General features: G+C 43.0%; 1 protein-coding gene across 1 annotated transcript; it reads right to left on the reverse strand.

Annotated features, from left to right (window-relative positions):
• Positions 1-1,252: 1,252 nt before the first annotated feature.
• cdc34a (cell division cycle 34 homolog (S. cerevisiae) a) lies at positions 1,253-17,284 on the reverse strand. Its single transcript, XM_029430163.1, has 5 exons — positions 16,856-17,284; positions 6,469-6,555; positions 5,836-5,933; positions 4,147-4,281; positions 1,253-4,013 (listed from the first exon to the last, which is right to left on the reverse strand). Exons 1-5 carry the CDS (start codon positions 17,036-17,038, stop codon positions 3,791-3,793), a joined length of 726 nt encoding a protein of 241 aa, XP_029286023.1. The 5' UTR covers positions 17,039-17,284; the 3' UTR covers positions 1,253-3,790.
• Between the last annotated feature and the right edge of the window lie 14 nt (positions 17,285-17,298).

Genomic DNA, 17,298 nt, shown 5'->3' on the forward strand with positions numbered 1-17,298 from the left:
TTTCGGTTTATAAAAAATGTCCTAACAGACACCTTCAGTGTTTGTTTTGTCCAAACCTCGACATTATTAAATACAAAAACATTTTTAAAAATAGTTCAAAAGAAAACCAGCATTTGAGAAATTGGAGTTATGAAGGTTTTGTATGAAGAAATGACTTAAAACAATTTAAAACATATCTTAATCTGGAAGGTAACGAGTGACTGAAGCTGTCAGATAACTGTAGTGGAGTAACACGTACAATAGTTCCCTCTGAGCTGAAGTGGAGTAGAAGTAGAAAGTGAAAAGACTAAAGTACTTGAGTAAATGTATGTACAGTCCACCACAGACCAGAACTGTGAAGATGATCTTGTTCCCACAGCATGTCGACTATCAGACGAGGTTCATCACAACTTGTCTCCATATTTCATCTCTTACTGCTGATCTGACTTCTTTAGTTCAGTTGCTCGTTACGCTTCATGGATCAGCACCACAGGAGCACAGGCTCTCAGCAGCTCTGCGAGGCTGCACTGAGGCGCAGCACGACTAAACTAAAGGCAAACACTTTGATGTTGAGCAGATCAAATGTTTACACCGACACTGAGATGATCTGCATTCATCTCATGCAAAGCAGCGCTACTTCCATTAATTAAGCAGTAACGTCTCTGAAGACTTTACATCAGGGCTGCAACGAATGATTACTTCTATCATCGATTAATCTGCAGATTATTCTCATCTGGTTTATAAAATGTCAGAAAATAGTCAAAAATGTTCAACTTAGTTTCTCAAAGTCCAAGGTGACGTCTTTAAATGTCTTGTTGGGAGTCAAAAACCCAAATATATTCACTTTAATGTGAGAAAGACAGAACAGAAAAGCAGGAAATCTTCATATTTAAAGGATGAAAACAGAATCGTCTGACGTTTCTGCATGAAAGATTACTTGAACGATAGTCGCAGCTCTACTTTACATTTTCTAGAGCGCAGAAGGCAACAGAAAACTAGGAATCATGTACATCTAGAAAAGTCATTCCCACGTTTAATAGAAACATGGAACGCATGAGGAAATCCTTTAACTCTCCAGCAGCCCCGGAGCACCGCAGGGAGACCTCTGGGTACACGTGCACTTTACTCTCTCTGCGTCCATCTTTTACCCCCAACTCAAGAAAAAAACAACAAAAAACAGTCAGTATCTAATAAAGATCTTTATTTCAGATTTTAAATAGATTTACAAACCATAAGAAAAAAGAAAATATAAACAAGAAAAAAAAAAACATCAAGTGATCGTCAAATATCCACATGTGCATATCAAGGTAGAGATTGTAAACAGTCCTTTGAAGCCAGAAGAAGCGAGACTCCCCGGGGTTCACTCCGCTGGAAAGGATTTGTTTGTTGGTTGGTTGTTGTTTTTCTTCTTCCTGAGGTTCTTGTAGTTTTCTGTAATTATCTGCTGGGTGTTTTCCCCCCCTCAGTGATGCTGCCTCCAATCAGAGCTCAGAGAACCGGGGACGAGTGGGGAGAAAAGAAACGAGAAAAATAATAACAGTAGTTTGACAAAAAAATGAAATCCCATTCACCCTAAAACGTCAAAACAAAGGGAGGGGAGGATCATTCAAAGGTTGTGTGGGGGGGACATCAGTTCATTATAGAGCGCTGATCACTCATTTCAAAAACAATCGGGGCGTGATGAAAGGCTAGAGTAAATGTGTGGTGCGCGGTGTCAATTTGGTTCTGCGTCAGTGTTTGTGTTCGTCGTCGTTCTGACGTCAACAATCCTGCTTTTTAAACAATCAGGACAATTTTTCGTAGCACTTAATACATATAGGATAGAAAACATTGCAGCTCGCACCACAATTTGGAAATAACAGATTACATCAAAACAGTAAACAAAGCCACCCCCCCCCCCCAAAAAAAAAGAATCCACAAATAAACATCAGACAACCCTCAGCCCATTCACAATGCAAGTTTTAGATTAAATTGAGTAGAGGACCTTCGTCCCTGGACACAACCCCCGACCCTTATAGCAGATACCACAAACCACAAACACATCATAACAGCATGCTAGTGAAGAACCACAGTCTCCTGTTCATGCTCAAAGATCACCACATTCCCCATTTCTGCTTCTTTCCCACACTTCTCAGCACATCTTATAAACGGTCGGAGAATATTCACACGCAACGGAAACATGGTAACAGCGATATTGAGAGAATTTCATGGTATAAAATACTGTTGGGTGGTGGTAACGTGTCTCTGAGTGTGCAGTTAGGAGAGGCCTCTGACAGTGTGGACTGAAAACACAATCAGTCTGCATGTTCGTCAATTCTTGTGAATCACTCACACTGATACCTGATCTCCTCTGAGGTAACAGGGTTCAGTGACTCAGGTGATTCAAGATGGCTGCGGCCCAGTCGAGCATTTCAGAGGGGGGAGAGAAGAAGAAGAAGAAGAAGAAGAAGAAGAAGAAGAAGAAGAAGAAGAGCCACTACACAGAGCCACCACTAGGGGGCGAGCTCTGGTGACGGCTAGTGTACAATCTCACTCTTCTGCTCTGGAGACTTGTGCTACTCTGAGTTAGAATAACAAACATAAAGACGGATACAACACGTCCGTCTCTCAAACCAAGTCAGTCCAAAGCCTCACAGGTTGTAAAAGCTGGAGTTCAGGTCGGACTGTTGAAAAGGCTCAGCTGCACTGCCACGTTTAAAGCACTGCATATTAAGTAGGTGCAAGCACTGACTGCATAGGTTTTTCTTAAAAATACAGTACATTGGATTTCATGAGCAGCAGCAGCTAGCTGTTTCTTAATGCATCCAGGCCACTAGTAGCACGTGCTTGTATGATGAAGGCTGCGTGGCAGTCAGAGGACGTTTGTGGGTTTCTGATCTACATTCCAGTCTTTAGCTCGGCTGTTGGATTTCTACACCTTTCTCACTCACACCGGACAAATTGGACAGATGCTAGAACTAAGTCCCATCATCAGGAGTCTGCACCTGAGACCTTAAATATCTCCCTCCGCCACCTCGGGCTGCTTTGACCCGCTGTGTGTACGCTCTGTCCCACGGGTCATTCAGATCGGTGACATCAGGGAGCGAGGGGAAGGCACAAGGGAGTGTGAACAGCTTTTATTTTTGTTTTGTTTTTATGGATTTGGAGCAGCACAAGCCCTGGGGCTCAAAAAAAAAAAAAAGGTCAGAGGTGAAGCATGGCAGGGCTTCAAACAGCCCGCTAATAACCAAAGGTCACACACATGGCTCATCAGTGACGCTATTCAAAAACACACAAACTGTGCGCCAATTATCCTAAATTAGCTTCCTTTATGACTGTTTCCTGCTTGTTTGACTCCGATGTGATCGGACCTGTGACGTTATATTCCACCCTGCTGATGATGTCGAGAGAAGGCGTGACAATTCCTCGGGCCAAACTTGGCCATCAGACGGGCTTTGTGCCACTGAAAGCCGGAGGAAGGAACCGGTCTCGGAGCTCAAACACTTGAGATTAAACCAGGAATCAGTGCAGACAATCAGAAGCGGTTACTGTAAGTTGTGCTGCTGTGTGTGTCGTGTGTGACCTCTACTCAGACAACAAATGTAACAACATGGAAGAAACAAACAAAAAACGACTCGAGCTTCTTTTCTGCGCTGCATCAGGTTTTAGTGTGCGTGCTGCACATGTGAGAGAAGGTGGACAGGGCGGCCGGCGATGTGAGGGGTGGGCAGGGAATTAAAGTTCAGTCCATGATAAGAGAGGAAGGTGTGTTTGTGTGTGAGGTGGTGGGGGGGAGGGTGGGGGGGGGGGGGGACATCATGCGAAGGCGTGGTCAGGAGTCTTCGGTGCCCGAGTCGTCGTTATCGTAACAACAGTCGTCGTCCTCGTCCTCGTCGTCGTCCTCCAGCTCCTCGTCGTCGTAGTAGTCGTCGTATAAGAGGTTTGAGCCGTCGTCTGTGGGCGGGACTTGGGTGCGGACACAGTACTCGTCCAACGTGATGGGAACCTTGACACCGTCCCGCTCTGCGTCCGCTTTGGTCGCCACCACCTGCTTCCTGCGAGGTGGAGAGACAGAAGAAAAGAACAGATGAGGCCACAGAGCGTCAATGCTGGGACTGTGTGTTCCTTCTAGCTCCCATCTGAAGAGGGAAACGTGCTGCATGGGCTGTTATTTCCCCCTCTTGGTACCTGATGATCTCAATGTATTCTCTGTCCTTGCCCTTGCTGTCCCTCCACTTGCGGTACATGACGGATGCGTCCACGTTGGCCGGGGAGAAAGTGTTGGGCTCGTTCAGCAAAGAGATCACACTGAGCAGGATGGTCCTGAGAGACGTCAGAGGGCGGAGAGAGATTAAAATACAGGAAAGCAATACAGGAGGAGGGCAGGGGAAGATGGAGGTAAGACGAGACGAGAGACACTGAGAATGCAGGACAAAGGTGTACAGAGATGGAAAGAAAGGACGTACGGACAAAGAGAGACGGAGAGATGGAGGTTAGGGTCAGACAAGCAGCCTGCTAAACCCCAGAACATCCGTCTGATAGAGATGGATTTTCTTGGCCCATTTCAAGTTACGATTTCCAGGCTGGAAATTTAAATTCAATGTTTATGTTCATAAAGAAAAAACTGACTTTTAAATAACTTTAATATTCTCCAAAATGGCACCAAGAGACTTCTAGCCGTCGTTTCTCCACAGATTATTTTGGACTTGCAGGTGTTACAAACGCTGACAACACGATGTGTGTGTGTGTGTGTGTGTGTGTGTGTGTGTGACGTAAAACCATAATGTGGCACACGTGTGTAAATTCGACGGGCAAGTAATCGGATACGAGATCGATCGCTGCATCTCTAGTCTCTGCTGTCATGTGTCCAATTCATCTCCCAAGAGCTGCTCGTTAGACTGACAGACAATGGTGTTGTACATTATTTATACTGCACTGTGACTCAGCTCATCTCCCACCAGCTCTCCTTTTTCCTTGAGACAAAACGTGGGACTGACTTTGTTTTTGTGATCATCAGCTCAGAGGGCCGAAGTTCCATCCAGCTATGAGAGTTTACGTTTCTGCTTAATGTCAACGTGACATAAAGGGGTTTAAATTATGCTCAATGTTTTGACGTTTTCTGCATTTACACTGCGGCAGGAACATCTCAAACACCTGTCCAGCTTCAAATGACGTCAATGAAAAGAAGAGACAATACTTTAGATTATTAGCTAATACTCTTTTATCTGAAATCTACAATGATAGCGTCGCTGCTCCTCGATGCCACAGAACAAATGGGGTGAACAACTTGGAGATTCTGCGTGTGCCTGGGCAGGTTTGTCAGTTCTAACCATCACGTCAGTATTATTATTTTTTTTAAAACAGCCAAGATCTGGAGGAAGCCTATTTATAAAAACAGCTGATGCTTTCAGCTACATTGGCATCAAACTATGGAAAGTATTTGCAGGTTGATACCACATCAGGACGACATCTTCTAAATGCTGCTAGGTAGGAAATCAATGTAAAGGCTTGGCTGGAGGTCAGCGTGGTAACTGCTTACGTCCAGCAATTTGTAAGATATGTGCTCCATAAACACTTTCATGTTAAGCTGTCAGTCTGGTGGACAACAGAGGAAACGTTGGCAGTAGAAGGTATGTGACATTGCATCAAAGTGTGCACACACTCCAAACCACAAATTAATCTACGACGGACGACATTCTGGTCCAGTCGATCGTTGTCCGTCCACAAAGTCAAACGCAGAAAGTGACGGAAGACATTTCATTTTAAGGAAGCAGCTGTACGCCACTGTACAAACAATAACTCTTGCTTATCGTTTCTGTGTGTGTTGTTCTTTAAATAGAGAACTAGAGCTGATTGGTTGGATGTTTTGTTGTGTACCTGACGTTCTGTGTGGGGTTCCACCTCTCTGAAGGCAACTCCCCGCTCTGTGGGTCGTCCACTGGTGGGTGCAGGATAGAGATGCAAACATCTCCGTTCTAGAGACACAACAGACAAGTCCAGACAATAGTTTAGTTATTAACACTTTAGATTACCCATTTGTGCCCAAAGACTATATTAAGTATAATAAAGAAAAATAACACAACATACTTTGGGCAAGTATCTTAAAAAATAAAATGTAATAAGTCGGGCTCTTTGTGTTGAATATACGTCTTCCATATGATTTTTAACGCAGCACGTGTGCTCATAGATATCAAGCACTCGATTGTGCTCCTTGTAGTTTCTGAGATACGGCCATTTTCTTATTATTCTATATTTAGTCTTTGGGCACTATTCTTCTGAAAATATGATGAAATAAATAACAAAACAGTAAAGAAGTCGTCCCATGTGCTCAAAACTACATATAGTATGAAAAGAAAAATTATCTTTTCAGCCAAACTGTTTGACCCATTTTAAAAACTTTGTCTTAAACGTAAAAACACATAAATAAATAAATGACAGCAGTTTACTGGTGTAATAATAAAGTCTATGAGGAACTTCTATACGTTTTGTTCCACAGATTTATACAATTACCTCATAAATGTTCGGGTGCCACATTTTGGTGAGGAAGCGAAAAGCAGGTGGAGAGTACGGGTAGTCGACTGGGAACTTGATCCGAGCCTGAGGGCGAGAGAAGACACATATTAGCAACATGAGAAGCAGGCGGTTTAAAACACTTCTCCCTTGCCAACAGACAAGTCATGACTACTTCCCTCCAAACTATTGCTGTTTGGGAGAACTATTTCCACAGGATTACAGTCCAACAGATGTCCTGCACTAACTTTGTATCAATATGTGAACAATGTGTGTTATGCAAGTCATGTGATGTTGACATCTGTCCATGTTTAAAAACTTATTGGCACGTCTATATTGAGCTGACTCACCATGCAGTACCGCTGGTGTGGTCATTAACAAATGATTGAGGAGGTCAAGAGAACAATTCTGTACTTAAATTTACCTGGAAAGTAAAGGGTGATTCTTTTAGCCATAGTTCGGTCGCTGCATATCATTATAGTGCACTAGTGGTGCCGTTTGCTTTAAGAAAACTTACAGTGTGTATTGGATCCAGACATGCTTTTCATTAAAAACTGCTCTGCTTCTAGACGCAGAATGCAAGTCTGTACAACACTGCAGAAGACACAGACACACACACACACACACACACACACACACACACACACACACACCTGCTGGGGAGCGAGTGCTTCATTATCAACGTTTTTCTCCACAAAGACCTGTGCTTGCAGCCCTGGTGTCAACAAGCAGCTGCTGAATGAAGACCTCCACAATCACGCTGATGAGCATCAATAGTGATTGAAAGAAGCCTATAAATAGTAGCCGTAGAGTCACGGCTAAACCTACTGAGGGGGCTGAGCATGGAGGAGCTAATGACAGTGTAATGTAATATGGTGTGGAGGCAGGGAGGGGGGCTCGCAGTGCATTCAGCTGCCGAGTGTGTGCAGCTCACACACACACCGATGGGTGAGGGGGTGCTGCTGGTATAAAGACATGGTGGGGGTTTGTCCCCTCCAGCTGTCACTGCAACCCAAGACAATCCACTACTCACACCCGTGTTCTGCTGTTATATGTCCTTACACTGACACCACACCCACACACTGTATAAATGCTTGTATGTGTGGAGGACCCCTCCTCCTGTTCCATAAGGAGTGCCATGGGTGGGACGGGGGACACACACACACAGACTACACTGATTACACACACGCACGTCACTCACAGCTTGAAACCTTCTGCTCATCCCCCCCGTCATATACATACACACACACACACTTGCTCACATTTGCTGATTCGGCATGGTCAGCTGGTCCTCGCCACGGTGAACCGACAAGCGAGAGGCGGGGTGGGGATCGGCTGCATTGGGAGCAGGGAGGTGGTGGAGTGGGAGTGGGGGGGGGGGGATTTCACTTTGAATAAAAAAAAAAGGGGCTGTGCTCTATATAATACTTGTGCTTAACATTAAGGTCTTATCCCTCTTGCTGCATGTGCATTATAGCAGGCCTGTTAACAGAATCTGCCCATGAGAGACGTCTGTGTCAGTGCGTCCTGACTTTCCATACAAGAGCAACATTTGTTTATCCTGATCTGCAGAATAAACCTGCTCGCATCATATAAAACAAGAGTGGAGAGGAAACACTGACACAGTGCGAATGACGCTTGTAGGAAGGAAAAAACTAAATCCCTGGGTCTGACTGACCCTGCCAGAGAGCTGGCAGCCCTTCAGAGTGCAGGGTTCAAGCCAACGCTGTCCACATTACAGGCTGGCAATAGTGCAAAACATAGCTGCCAGCCAGAAGGGAGGGGGGGGGAGGTATCATAAAGGGATGGAAATGGTGTAAAAGAAAACTAGAGGGCACTCGGCTGAACGGAACGCTGTGCACTCCCAGTGGGGCAGAGTGCTTTATGCTCGTTTGTCTTCCAGGTTTGATTTTCCAAGAAAACAGCGTGCGAGTGAAAAGCTCTTCAGCAGCAGGACTTCTGAAAGCCACGGACATCTTTAGTTTTCTGGCGTTGTTGTAGATTTTTCAAATCAAATCCCTTCGGCAAAGAACCAAATCAATCCAGTTTCATTATTCAACTTTATTACATCTTGGAAAGAATGTTGATACACACAGAGAAATGGTACCATCGACTCAGCATTGCACAGGTCACTTATACCCGTACATATCTGAATAACAAATGATCATATCTCTCTGTGTTTGAGACATATGCGTCAACACTTGCCATTAAATCGCTTCATTCATCACAATCCTTTCGAGTCCAGCAGGAAAGTGGGGGTATGCATTAAGGATAAGCATTGATCCCTTTGAGAAGGTAAGAGCAAGATTTCACAATGCAGCAGACTTTAGAGACGTATTCCTTCCAACACAATGCCACAAACTGTATCACAAGCAATGCAGTCACCACATAGAGCTCCGTGATACCATCAGGAGGTCGGTGGAGAAGGGAAAGGTGATTTGTATTCTAGATTTAAAACCATTGGAAGCCATTGGTCCTGAAGGTCTATCCAAGCAACGAGTCTGTGTTTGTGTAACAGGCCATATTGGAGACCTCTACAACTACCAGCAACGTAGCGTTAGTCCTCGTCAACACGTAGGCAACACAGATATCTTTTGAAAACGGCGTTTTCCTCCTTTGTCCTCCAAAAAAAATAAATCCTGTCCACACAAGCAGAGTTTAAAAAAACAACAAATACAACTGAAGCGCTGTCGAGGCAAATGGGCAGGTCGGAGGACAAAACTGCCATTGTTGGATTTTGTAGCAGTGGCCTCCGTTCCTCAATACAGAGGAAGAGTAACTGTTCATTTATGTATGAACACGTAGAAAGTCCTGTTGGCGAGTTTAGAACCAGCGCCATTTTGGATTACGTCCAATAACCGATATGTCGTCTCATTTGCGACATAATGGGGTCCAAACATCAATATTTACAAAAGGTCCTAAAACGCTGTTCGCGTGTGGACGAAGCCCGAAACCCGAAACCCAAGGAAAAGGGCTCCGTTTTTAAAAATACCCCTTTACTAGGACTAGGCCTCAGAGTTCAGCAGCAGGGGGAGGAAATGAAACTCTTAACCTGCCTATACAGGTGACACAAACCCTGGATTGATGTGGTAGAGAAATGTGTCGGCTGCTTGTTCATTTGCTCTGCAGCAGTGAGCCGACAGAAGAGAAGAAACACACCGCGGAGAGGAAGAAGAGAAAAGAAGAGAAGGCCAATGTCAGCTTTCTCTTTTTAGTTTCCAGAGATCTTTCTCATGTATAACATAGATCTATTCCCGTCCATATTATATACACTCACATATGGGCCTTTACTGTACAACACAAACTCCCTCCCTTCTCACTGCGTCTCCAGTACTGGGAAGGACTTGTTCAGATACAGCAGCCTAAAGCAGCTCTCCGCCACCACACAGTGTGAGCCTCAGTACACTTGCTGCAAGATGCTACAGCTGACTTGCATGTCATGCCTCATAATTGGATTGAGCACAGAATTAACAGCATCCACGGTCAGAAGGTGAGTAACCCTAAAGAGCTCATTTGAAGCGCAGCCAAATTCCAAGCACGCAGAGGAAGCTGGTTACCGAGAATACGGAACTCGAGATCCATTTATTCTTTTTACTTTTTGTGAAAGTCTTTCTTGGATTGGGAGCTAGAAAGCTGCCTTGAAGAGAGAACAGGAACAAGAGTGAACGTGCCCATCCTGTGAAACCGACAGCCAGGAGCAGTGAACCAGGTCACTGCAAAAGACCCTGAACAGAACAAATCATTCTGTTCTCTCCCTGAGCACATCTTTGTCTTCTCTACATATCTTATCCTCACACACCAACCCAAGGAAAAGGGGCTTGTGTAGAGCAAATTCCACACACACACACACACACACACACAGGTCCCAGAGTTTATCATGCTCACACCCAGCAGGCCCCTGCCTCATTAACTAAACTCAGGAGGACGTAGAGGAGAAGGAAGTTATGTTACAAACTTAGGTGAGCTACGCATGGGAGGATATGAAAATGTAATGTCACAATAATCCTGGCCGACATAATCACGATATTATCCCGATCATCATCATCAAAATATGCTTTTGTTTTTAGTGAACATCCTCTTTTTCAATATATAGTCTTCATCATAAATACTTTCACACAGAACATTTTATTTTTGGAACAAGGACAGTTTTTCTGAGCTTCCGCACTGCGAATAAAACTAATCACGTAACGTTGTGCGGAACAAGTTGAGTTACGTCTATATTTCTTTGGACTATAAAAACTACACGGAGGCTCTGTAGTCCGAACCAAGAAGACTAACTTTATTACTCCTTTCAACCTTTACAGAGGCAGAACATACCAGCACTCCTTGGGCTCTGACCTTCCACAAAGTATATAATATACAGTGTTTCCCCAGGTTTACTGCTCTGGAGGGGCGCGGGGAGATTGCGTGCACGTGCGTGGCGCGGTTTCTATTTAGCTCGCCCCGCTCCTTTCTGCGCTGGTAGGGGAAACACTGATATATATGTATTAATAATAATAATAAAAAGAGTATTTTCGTGTGGTTTATTCGTCACACCCCCGGTGTGTAAAGGCCTGAAGTTTACTGCATAAATAAAAACATTGAATGAGCCTGATCTTTCTAACATGATAATTCCTTTATTTTATACATCGGGCTCTATTTTTATCGCCAGCTTTTTCAACTCCCTCATATGAGGATATTCAGGATTATCCCGGATAATGGAGATTCACCATGATATACTTCTTGCTAGTATTTTTTTATTGCTATCCGTGATCAAACCCTATATCGTCCGACCCCTAATAGCAACACATGGGAATTTCAAAAGGCACAGCCACGTTTCAAAGGTATGATTACCACACCGATGGGCCTATACAGGAAGAGAAAAAGAACACATGGCCGTGGCCTTCAGGGGATGGTTATAACTGTCTACTTGGGCCTCACGCTCACCTCTATTCACAGCAGGCTCTCCTTTCAAAAAGGGGCACCACTCTGCAAGGAAGGGCTCTGCCTGCTCTTGATCTGGCAGTTTCTATATTCCCTCTTCTTTCCTCGACCCTGCTCTCGTTTCTCTGTGACACAGCCAGAGGGGGAAACATGACTCTGGCAGCTCAGCCGGGCCCGGCCCAGCCCAGCCCTCTGCAGCCGCGTTGGTTCCTCTCCCCTCCACTGCAAGTAATTATAAAGCATGCACCCAAGGAGGAAGGAAGGAAGGCACGGAGTCAGCTGCTCAACAGAACAGAGAGTCTGTGGACTGATTGTCTGAAGCTAAAAGAGACAGACAGGCTCGGGCCAAAACCAAAGGGCAACACCCGTCTTTCTCATGTTTGCTGTGAAGAAGCAGTTTGTCAGTGTTTAGTAAGCCGCTGCAGAAAACCTCTCGAGTGAGATATGAAAGATGTTCTGTTTCGCAGGATATTTAGAGTCTCAGAGACCCTGGTTACGTCATAATTACATGAAACAAACTAAAACAAAATCACAATTAAAGCTGCCAGGTGCTGACACAGCAGCAATTCAAACATGGTCACCCATCACAATTCCACAGCAGTGCAGTCACTACACACACAGTTTCTGTTGTACATCCCCGTGACCGTGTAGTTGTGGATATAAAGCGCACTACCTCTTTCTGCTGTTCTGCTCCACGACACAAAACTCAGCAGGAAGAGATCAAATCTGCCAAATGTGAAGCGACAAAACTCTGGCGTCACAGAAAAACAAAAGTCATAGTTCCCAAGTAGAGTCATGCAGGACATGCACACGTCTTTATGGCCCTCCATGTTGTTTTATTAACCCAATGAGCCGATCAACATGGGGAGCACAGAAGCATGCTAAATGCTAACTGTTGTGGGTTTTACAGGAGTTAAGAGCAAAGTTAGAGCGGCGACGAGTAATCCATTTGTCGAAATATTGGCCAACTCTTTTGATAATCAATTAATTGTTTAGGAGTGCTGTTTTCAGCCCCTCGAATGGGGGGGGGGGGGGGGGGTTCCTGCTTTTCTCTTTTTATTTATGATATTAAATTAAAGATGTTTGGGGTTTGGACAAAACAAGACATTTAAAAAGACCTTTCAGAAACTGGGATGGACATTTTTCACAAATCTAGAAAATAAACATTTGATTAATTAATAATGAAAATAATTGCTGCCCTAAATACAATATACATTTACTAAATAAAATACAGAGACATTGAGAGTTCAACAATGTCCAAAAGTAAATCATTTTGAATGTATTTTGTCAGTGTGTTGCTGGTGTTTCGTTTGTTTTGTTATTAATACTTGACTAAATTAAATCGTAACTTTACATATTCTGTACTTTATGCCATGTAAGGTAAAAAGCTATTGCTTGAGCCTGTTGAGTAATCACTTTAGGTTTGTTGATAGTTTGAACAGAGAGTTATGATTAAGTCACTATCTGCAGAAAAGTGCTGCGATAAACGACATGTTGAGGTCATTTTAATACAGATATTTTGCACTCGCAAATTCAGGTCGTGGATCCAAATCAAAAACAAAAAAAAGGGCTCATCAGCAAATATAACATTTTTGAAGAGACGTCTGAAAAACAAACCATCATTGTAGCATCATTTTCCAAGTTGATGTGTTGAATATTGTCACGTAAGCAGATATGGTTGTGGAGTGACGCTAACAGGAGTATCCTTTTATAAAAACACTCAAGTTTCACTTCTTCATTTTGTGAGACTTCCCCAGGGTCAAGAAAATAAGAGAGAAGCTGAAGAACCAAACAAACAGTCACAAACCAGGTAACTACTAGAGAACACTTTGAGATAGAAAATATCCAGAGCGCCAACGATTTGTTGACTAATCTATAAAATCAATTTTATATCACCATAAAAGCTATTTTGATAATCAAATAATCTTTAAAAAGTAATTTTTTAAGCAAATATGTCTGCCTTCAGCCTCTCCAATATGGAGATGTTCAGCTTTTCTCCGTCTTTGGGACATTTATCACTAGATTCATTTGATAATGAAAATAATCATTAGTTGCAGCCCTACATATGGCTCCCACAGGTTTTATAGTCGGTCCTGATTATATGACTCCATCAACATACACTTACTATAAATTTGAGAAACTTCCCATTCATTTCAATTGTACAGTTGTTAAAGATGCCCCATTCCAGTTTTCCTATGTAGTCTAACACGGCATTACACTGAATTAAGTAGGCCGTTTAAACCTCATAGTTACTGTATCGTCTGGGCAATCAAACTGAATGTGTCCAACAACACACACACAGTGAGTCACTGTCAAAACACTCCTTTTAGTCTATACCCAGATAATCTGCTTCATACGTGTCCCAGGACCACTGACTGGCCCTCTGCCAGTAATCAGACACTCCGAGCCTGCAGGGATACTTCACATGACAAAGCAGAAGGCACACAGGCACACAGGCACACACACACACACAGCACACACACACAAACACACACACACACACACACACACAGTAAACTTGGAAATATCTCACAATGAATGTCAGTATTAGAGTTGCAACGGTATGAGATTTTCACAGTACGATAAGTCTCAGAAAATATCACAGTTTAACATTTACATACAGAACTATAACCCGATTTTAAAAATAGCATGCAACTATAACATGTTGGTATGACTGAAGCATTTTAGTTTATAGGTTAGCAGCACTACAGCATGTTAAATTAACTACTACAATAACATCAGCTGTGAGCTTTTAAAATGATGTCCTATGATTATTATCAACTAATATAGACTGTAGGTGCTCCCGTCTGTGCCTTTAACTCACACACACATAATCACTCATGTATTAAGATAAGCAAATCTACACGGTATGATAACCGCCCCCTCCCTCACCTCGCGGTACTGTTGGTATACCGTTACAGCTTTAGTCCGTGTCAGGGCCGATTGTGAGATGACAGGTCAATGGTCAAGTTATTACCTACGCCAAAGAGGATATTTTTTAAAGCTCAGTCTGTCCGTTTGTCAGCAGGATTATAGAAAATACTACTGACCCGATTTTCATGAAACGTAGTGGAAGGGTGAAGCACGGGCTAAGGAAGAGCCCATTAAATCGTGGAGCGGACCCGAATCACGGGGCGGATACACGCATGATGTTAACATTGCCAGATGTCGCATTTGTGATGAATTCATGTCGTGTCAGAATAATTGGAGCAATAAAATACACAACACATCTTCTTTGTAGCGTCAGTGTTGTTTTCACATTACCACCTAAAGCTCATGAACACAACAACGTCAGAAGAAGAACTTCCCAACTCTGGAAACGGGACCATTAGAGGATCACGTGAATGCACCATTGGCCTTGGCGTAGGTCTGAGCTCCCGGGTGCCTCTAGAGTTGTGATATGGTACTGTGCTTACTTTGAGAACCCTCTTGCGACACCGGCTGCCTGATGATCTAACCTAACCTTAACCACTCGAGGTCAATTCCTAACCATAACCAGCTAATCAAGGGTTACCATCTAGACACGACCTACTTTCTGTGGATCCAGGACAGTTATCTAATGTTTGAATGACACTGCAATATGTCTCAGTTCCCTGTGTCTATTCTAATGTATTGGTGTATTGCTCTCAGTCACACCCATATGAAATAAATACATCACTCGGCCAGGTTTCGTGTGACGTGGTTTAACTGCCCTGTTTCGAATGAAAAGGCAGCTGCAGCATGTCATGACTGTTTGTTTGGGTAACCTGTATCAGAACAGGGCGGGTTTTCAGTCTTTTTTGTTAGAATATTACAAACTGGTTGGATGGAAACCCAGCAGAGAACAATGAGTCACAACCATGCGGTGGATTTCACAGCCAGGCTGTGCATTCCTGGCCCGACAAAGGAATCCTGTACACAGCAGCTCCCACACGGATACACTGAACAGTCTACGGTAGCCTGGCCGGGGCCCTCTGCTTGTGTTCAGAGGCTCATAAAGACCAGAGGCAAAATGAAAAAGCTTCCTAAGAACTGGAATAACAAAGCACTGTACAGCTGAGGTGATGTTTTACAAACGGAGAGCAGTTACATATATGCGGGATAATCTGAACACAGTGGGAGCCTTCACTGATACATTACAGTTTAGCTGTAATATGGAAACAACTATGGCTAATGCGGGACTTAGCATTATGAGCCCACAACAAAAAGCCCTTGTAGAGACACCATGTACAATTTGAGTATGTTGTTATTGCTGCTCAAAGACCATTTTAAATGTTATTTAAAAAGGGTTCTGACCTACATTATTCTTGCCTTTTTTTTTTTTTTAATCAGTACAACCGTAATAAAAAAAAAAGATAATTATTTTTAGTTTGATGTGCAATAAAACTATGTATTTGACTTTACCAAAGTAATATATTAAAGTATTTATAGGGTAAATAACCACCTGAGCATTGGGTGAGCAACATTACCCTCAATGTTTTGTAATATCTGACGTTGATGTTCACATTCATTTGAGTTTGTGACTAATCAACAGTGCTATGACAACGAATGCAAAGCTATTCTATATTTACTATGTAGCTGTGTGGTTTCAAATAGGGCTTACAGGGAGTCTGAAATCAGGTACTGGAGCTCCAACTTTTAGGACCAAACATACAAACAAACAGTAAACAAGTCGAGGGCCTTGCAAATAAATGCATATCTCAAATCCCTGTCACTTTGAGAAGATCTTACTTGCTTTTCCTTCATGTTTGTTTTTTTAAAAACCTACTCAACCGTTGCTTTACAAACTGCCAACAGTCTTAGTCAATAGCTCGTAAACAGGAAAACATATTTGTTAAACCAAAACATTTCCTCAAGGGAGGAAGTAGGCAAGAAATCACATTTAAAAAGTCTTACCATAAAGTTAGACTAAGCTAAGATCGGGGTTCATGGTTAGCATACTTTATAGATCGACTTCATTTGAATTGACAAGTATAAAAGTGTTAATCTGTAAAAGGAAAAAAAGACAAAATAAATGATGTAATTAGTTAAGATGATGAGCTTAGCTGATCATAGTTAAAGCGCGAGGCGGTTATGCTAACAACCTTTTGTTTCACATTAACACAACTCAAACCGTGATCATGTGCGGACTGTCACTGTCGACAAGCAGCCGCAATTAATCTCCATTTTGAGAAAAGAAGAAGCCATATTAAAAAAAAAAAAAAAAGTTTTAATGTTTACAAGCTGGTAACGGTTCAAATGTAATAATTCCGATTGAGTGGAGTTGATTTAAAGTTGAACAAAGACGGAGAGACTGTCACGGTAACAGTAACGGACAATTAGCTAAGTTAACGTTATTAACGGTTACCCGCTGCTGTTGAAGACGGTTACTTGAAAGCTAAGGTTAACCGTTGGCCTGTTCAATATGAGTATATTACTTAAATGTAGGCTAAATCTACCAGCTAAAGAACAATAGATCGACTGCTAGCTAACATTAGCTACTCACCTTAAAATAACCACCCTCGTAGTGCGTGTTTGGGGGTCCGAATATCGCTACTTCCCAGTTGTACATGTCCGACTCGTCCACCAAAGTTATTTTGAACCCTTCGACCGGCTCATCTTGGAGACTTTTCATCTCCAGCATCAGTGCTTTTTGGGAACTGGCTACATGGTGTCCATGCTGAGCCATATTCCACAACGATTTGTGTAAATATATCAGCAACCCACCACAGCTGTGACGGCGAAGAAAGGGACAAAGCTAGCTCCGTACAAACAATAGCTATCAGTAGAGAAGCACAGTAACGCGTTTCCGTTCGTATGTTTCCAAAACAGGATCTAAAAAATCGCGACGGGGCTTTATTTGGTCAGAGCTGGTGCTGCTTCCTCCGTTGTTGTGAACAATCCCGGGGAGTCCCAGTTATTAACGTCCATCTGAACCGACTGTTATCA

The sequence above is a fragment of the Cottoperca gobio genome, chromosome 4, assembly GCF_900634415.1.
Source record: "Cottoperca gobio chromosome 4, fCotGob3.1, whole genome shotgun sequence".
Taxonomy (NCBI): domain Eukaryota; kingdom Metazoa; phylum Chordata; class Actinopteri; order Perciformes; family Bovichtidae; genus Cottoperca; species Cottoperca gobio.

What these genes read in the sequence shown, in the direction of transcription:
- cdc34a (XM_029430163.1), bottom strand. Translation starts at nt 17,038, where the DNA reads ATGGCTCAGCATGGACACCATGTAGCCAGTTCCCAAAAAGCACTGATG. An exon ending in AACCCCACACAGAACGTCAG is followed by an intron (nt 4,282 to 5,835) that starts GTACACAACAAA and finishes GACGTCTCTCAG; the next exon opens with GACCATCCTGCTCAGTGTGA. An exon ending in GAATACATTGAGATCATCAG is followed by an intron (nt 4,014 to 4,146) that starts GTACCAAGAGGG and finishes TCCACCTCGCAG; the next exon opens with GAAGCAGGTGGTGGCGACCA.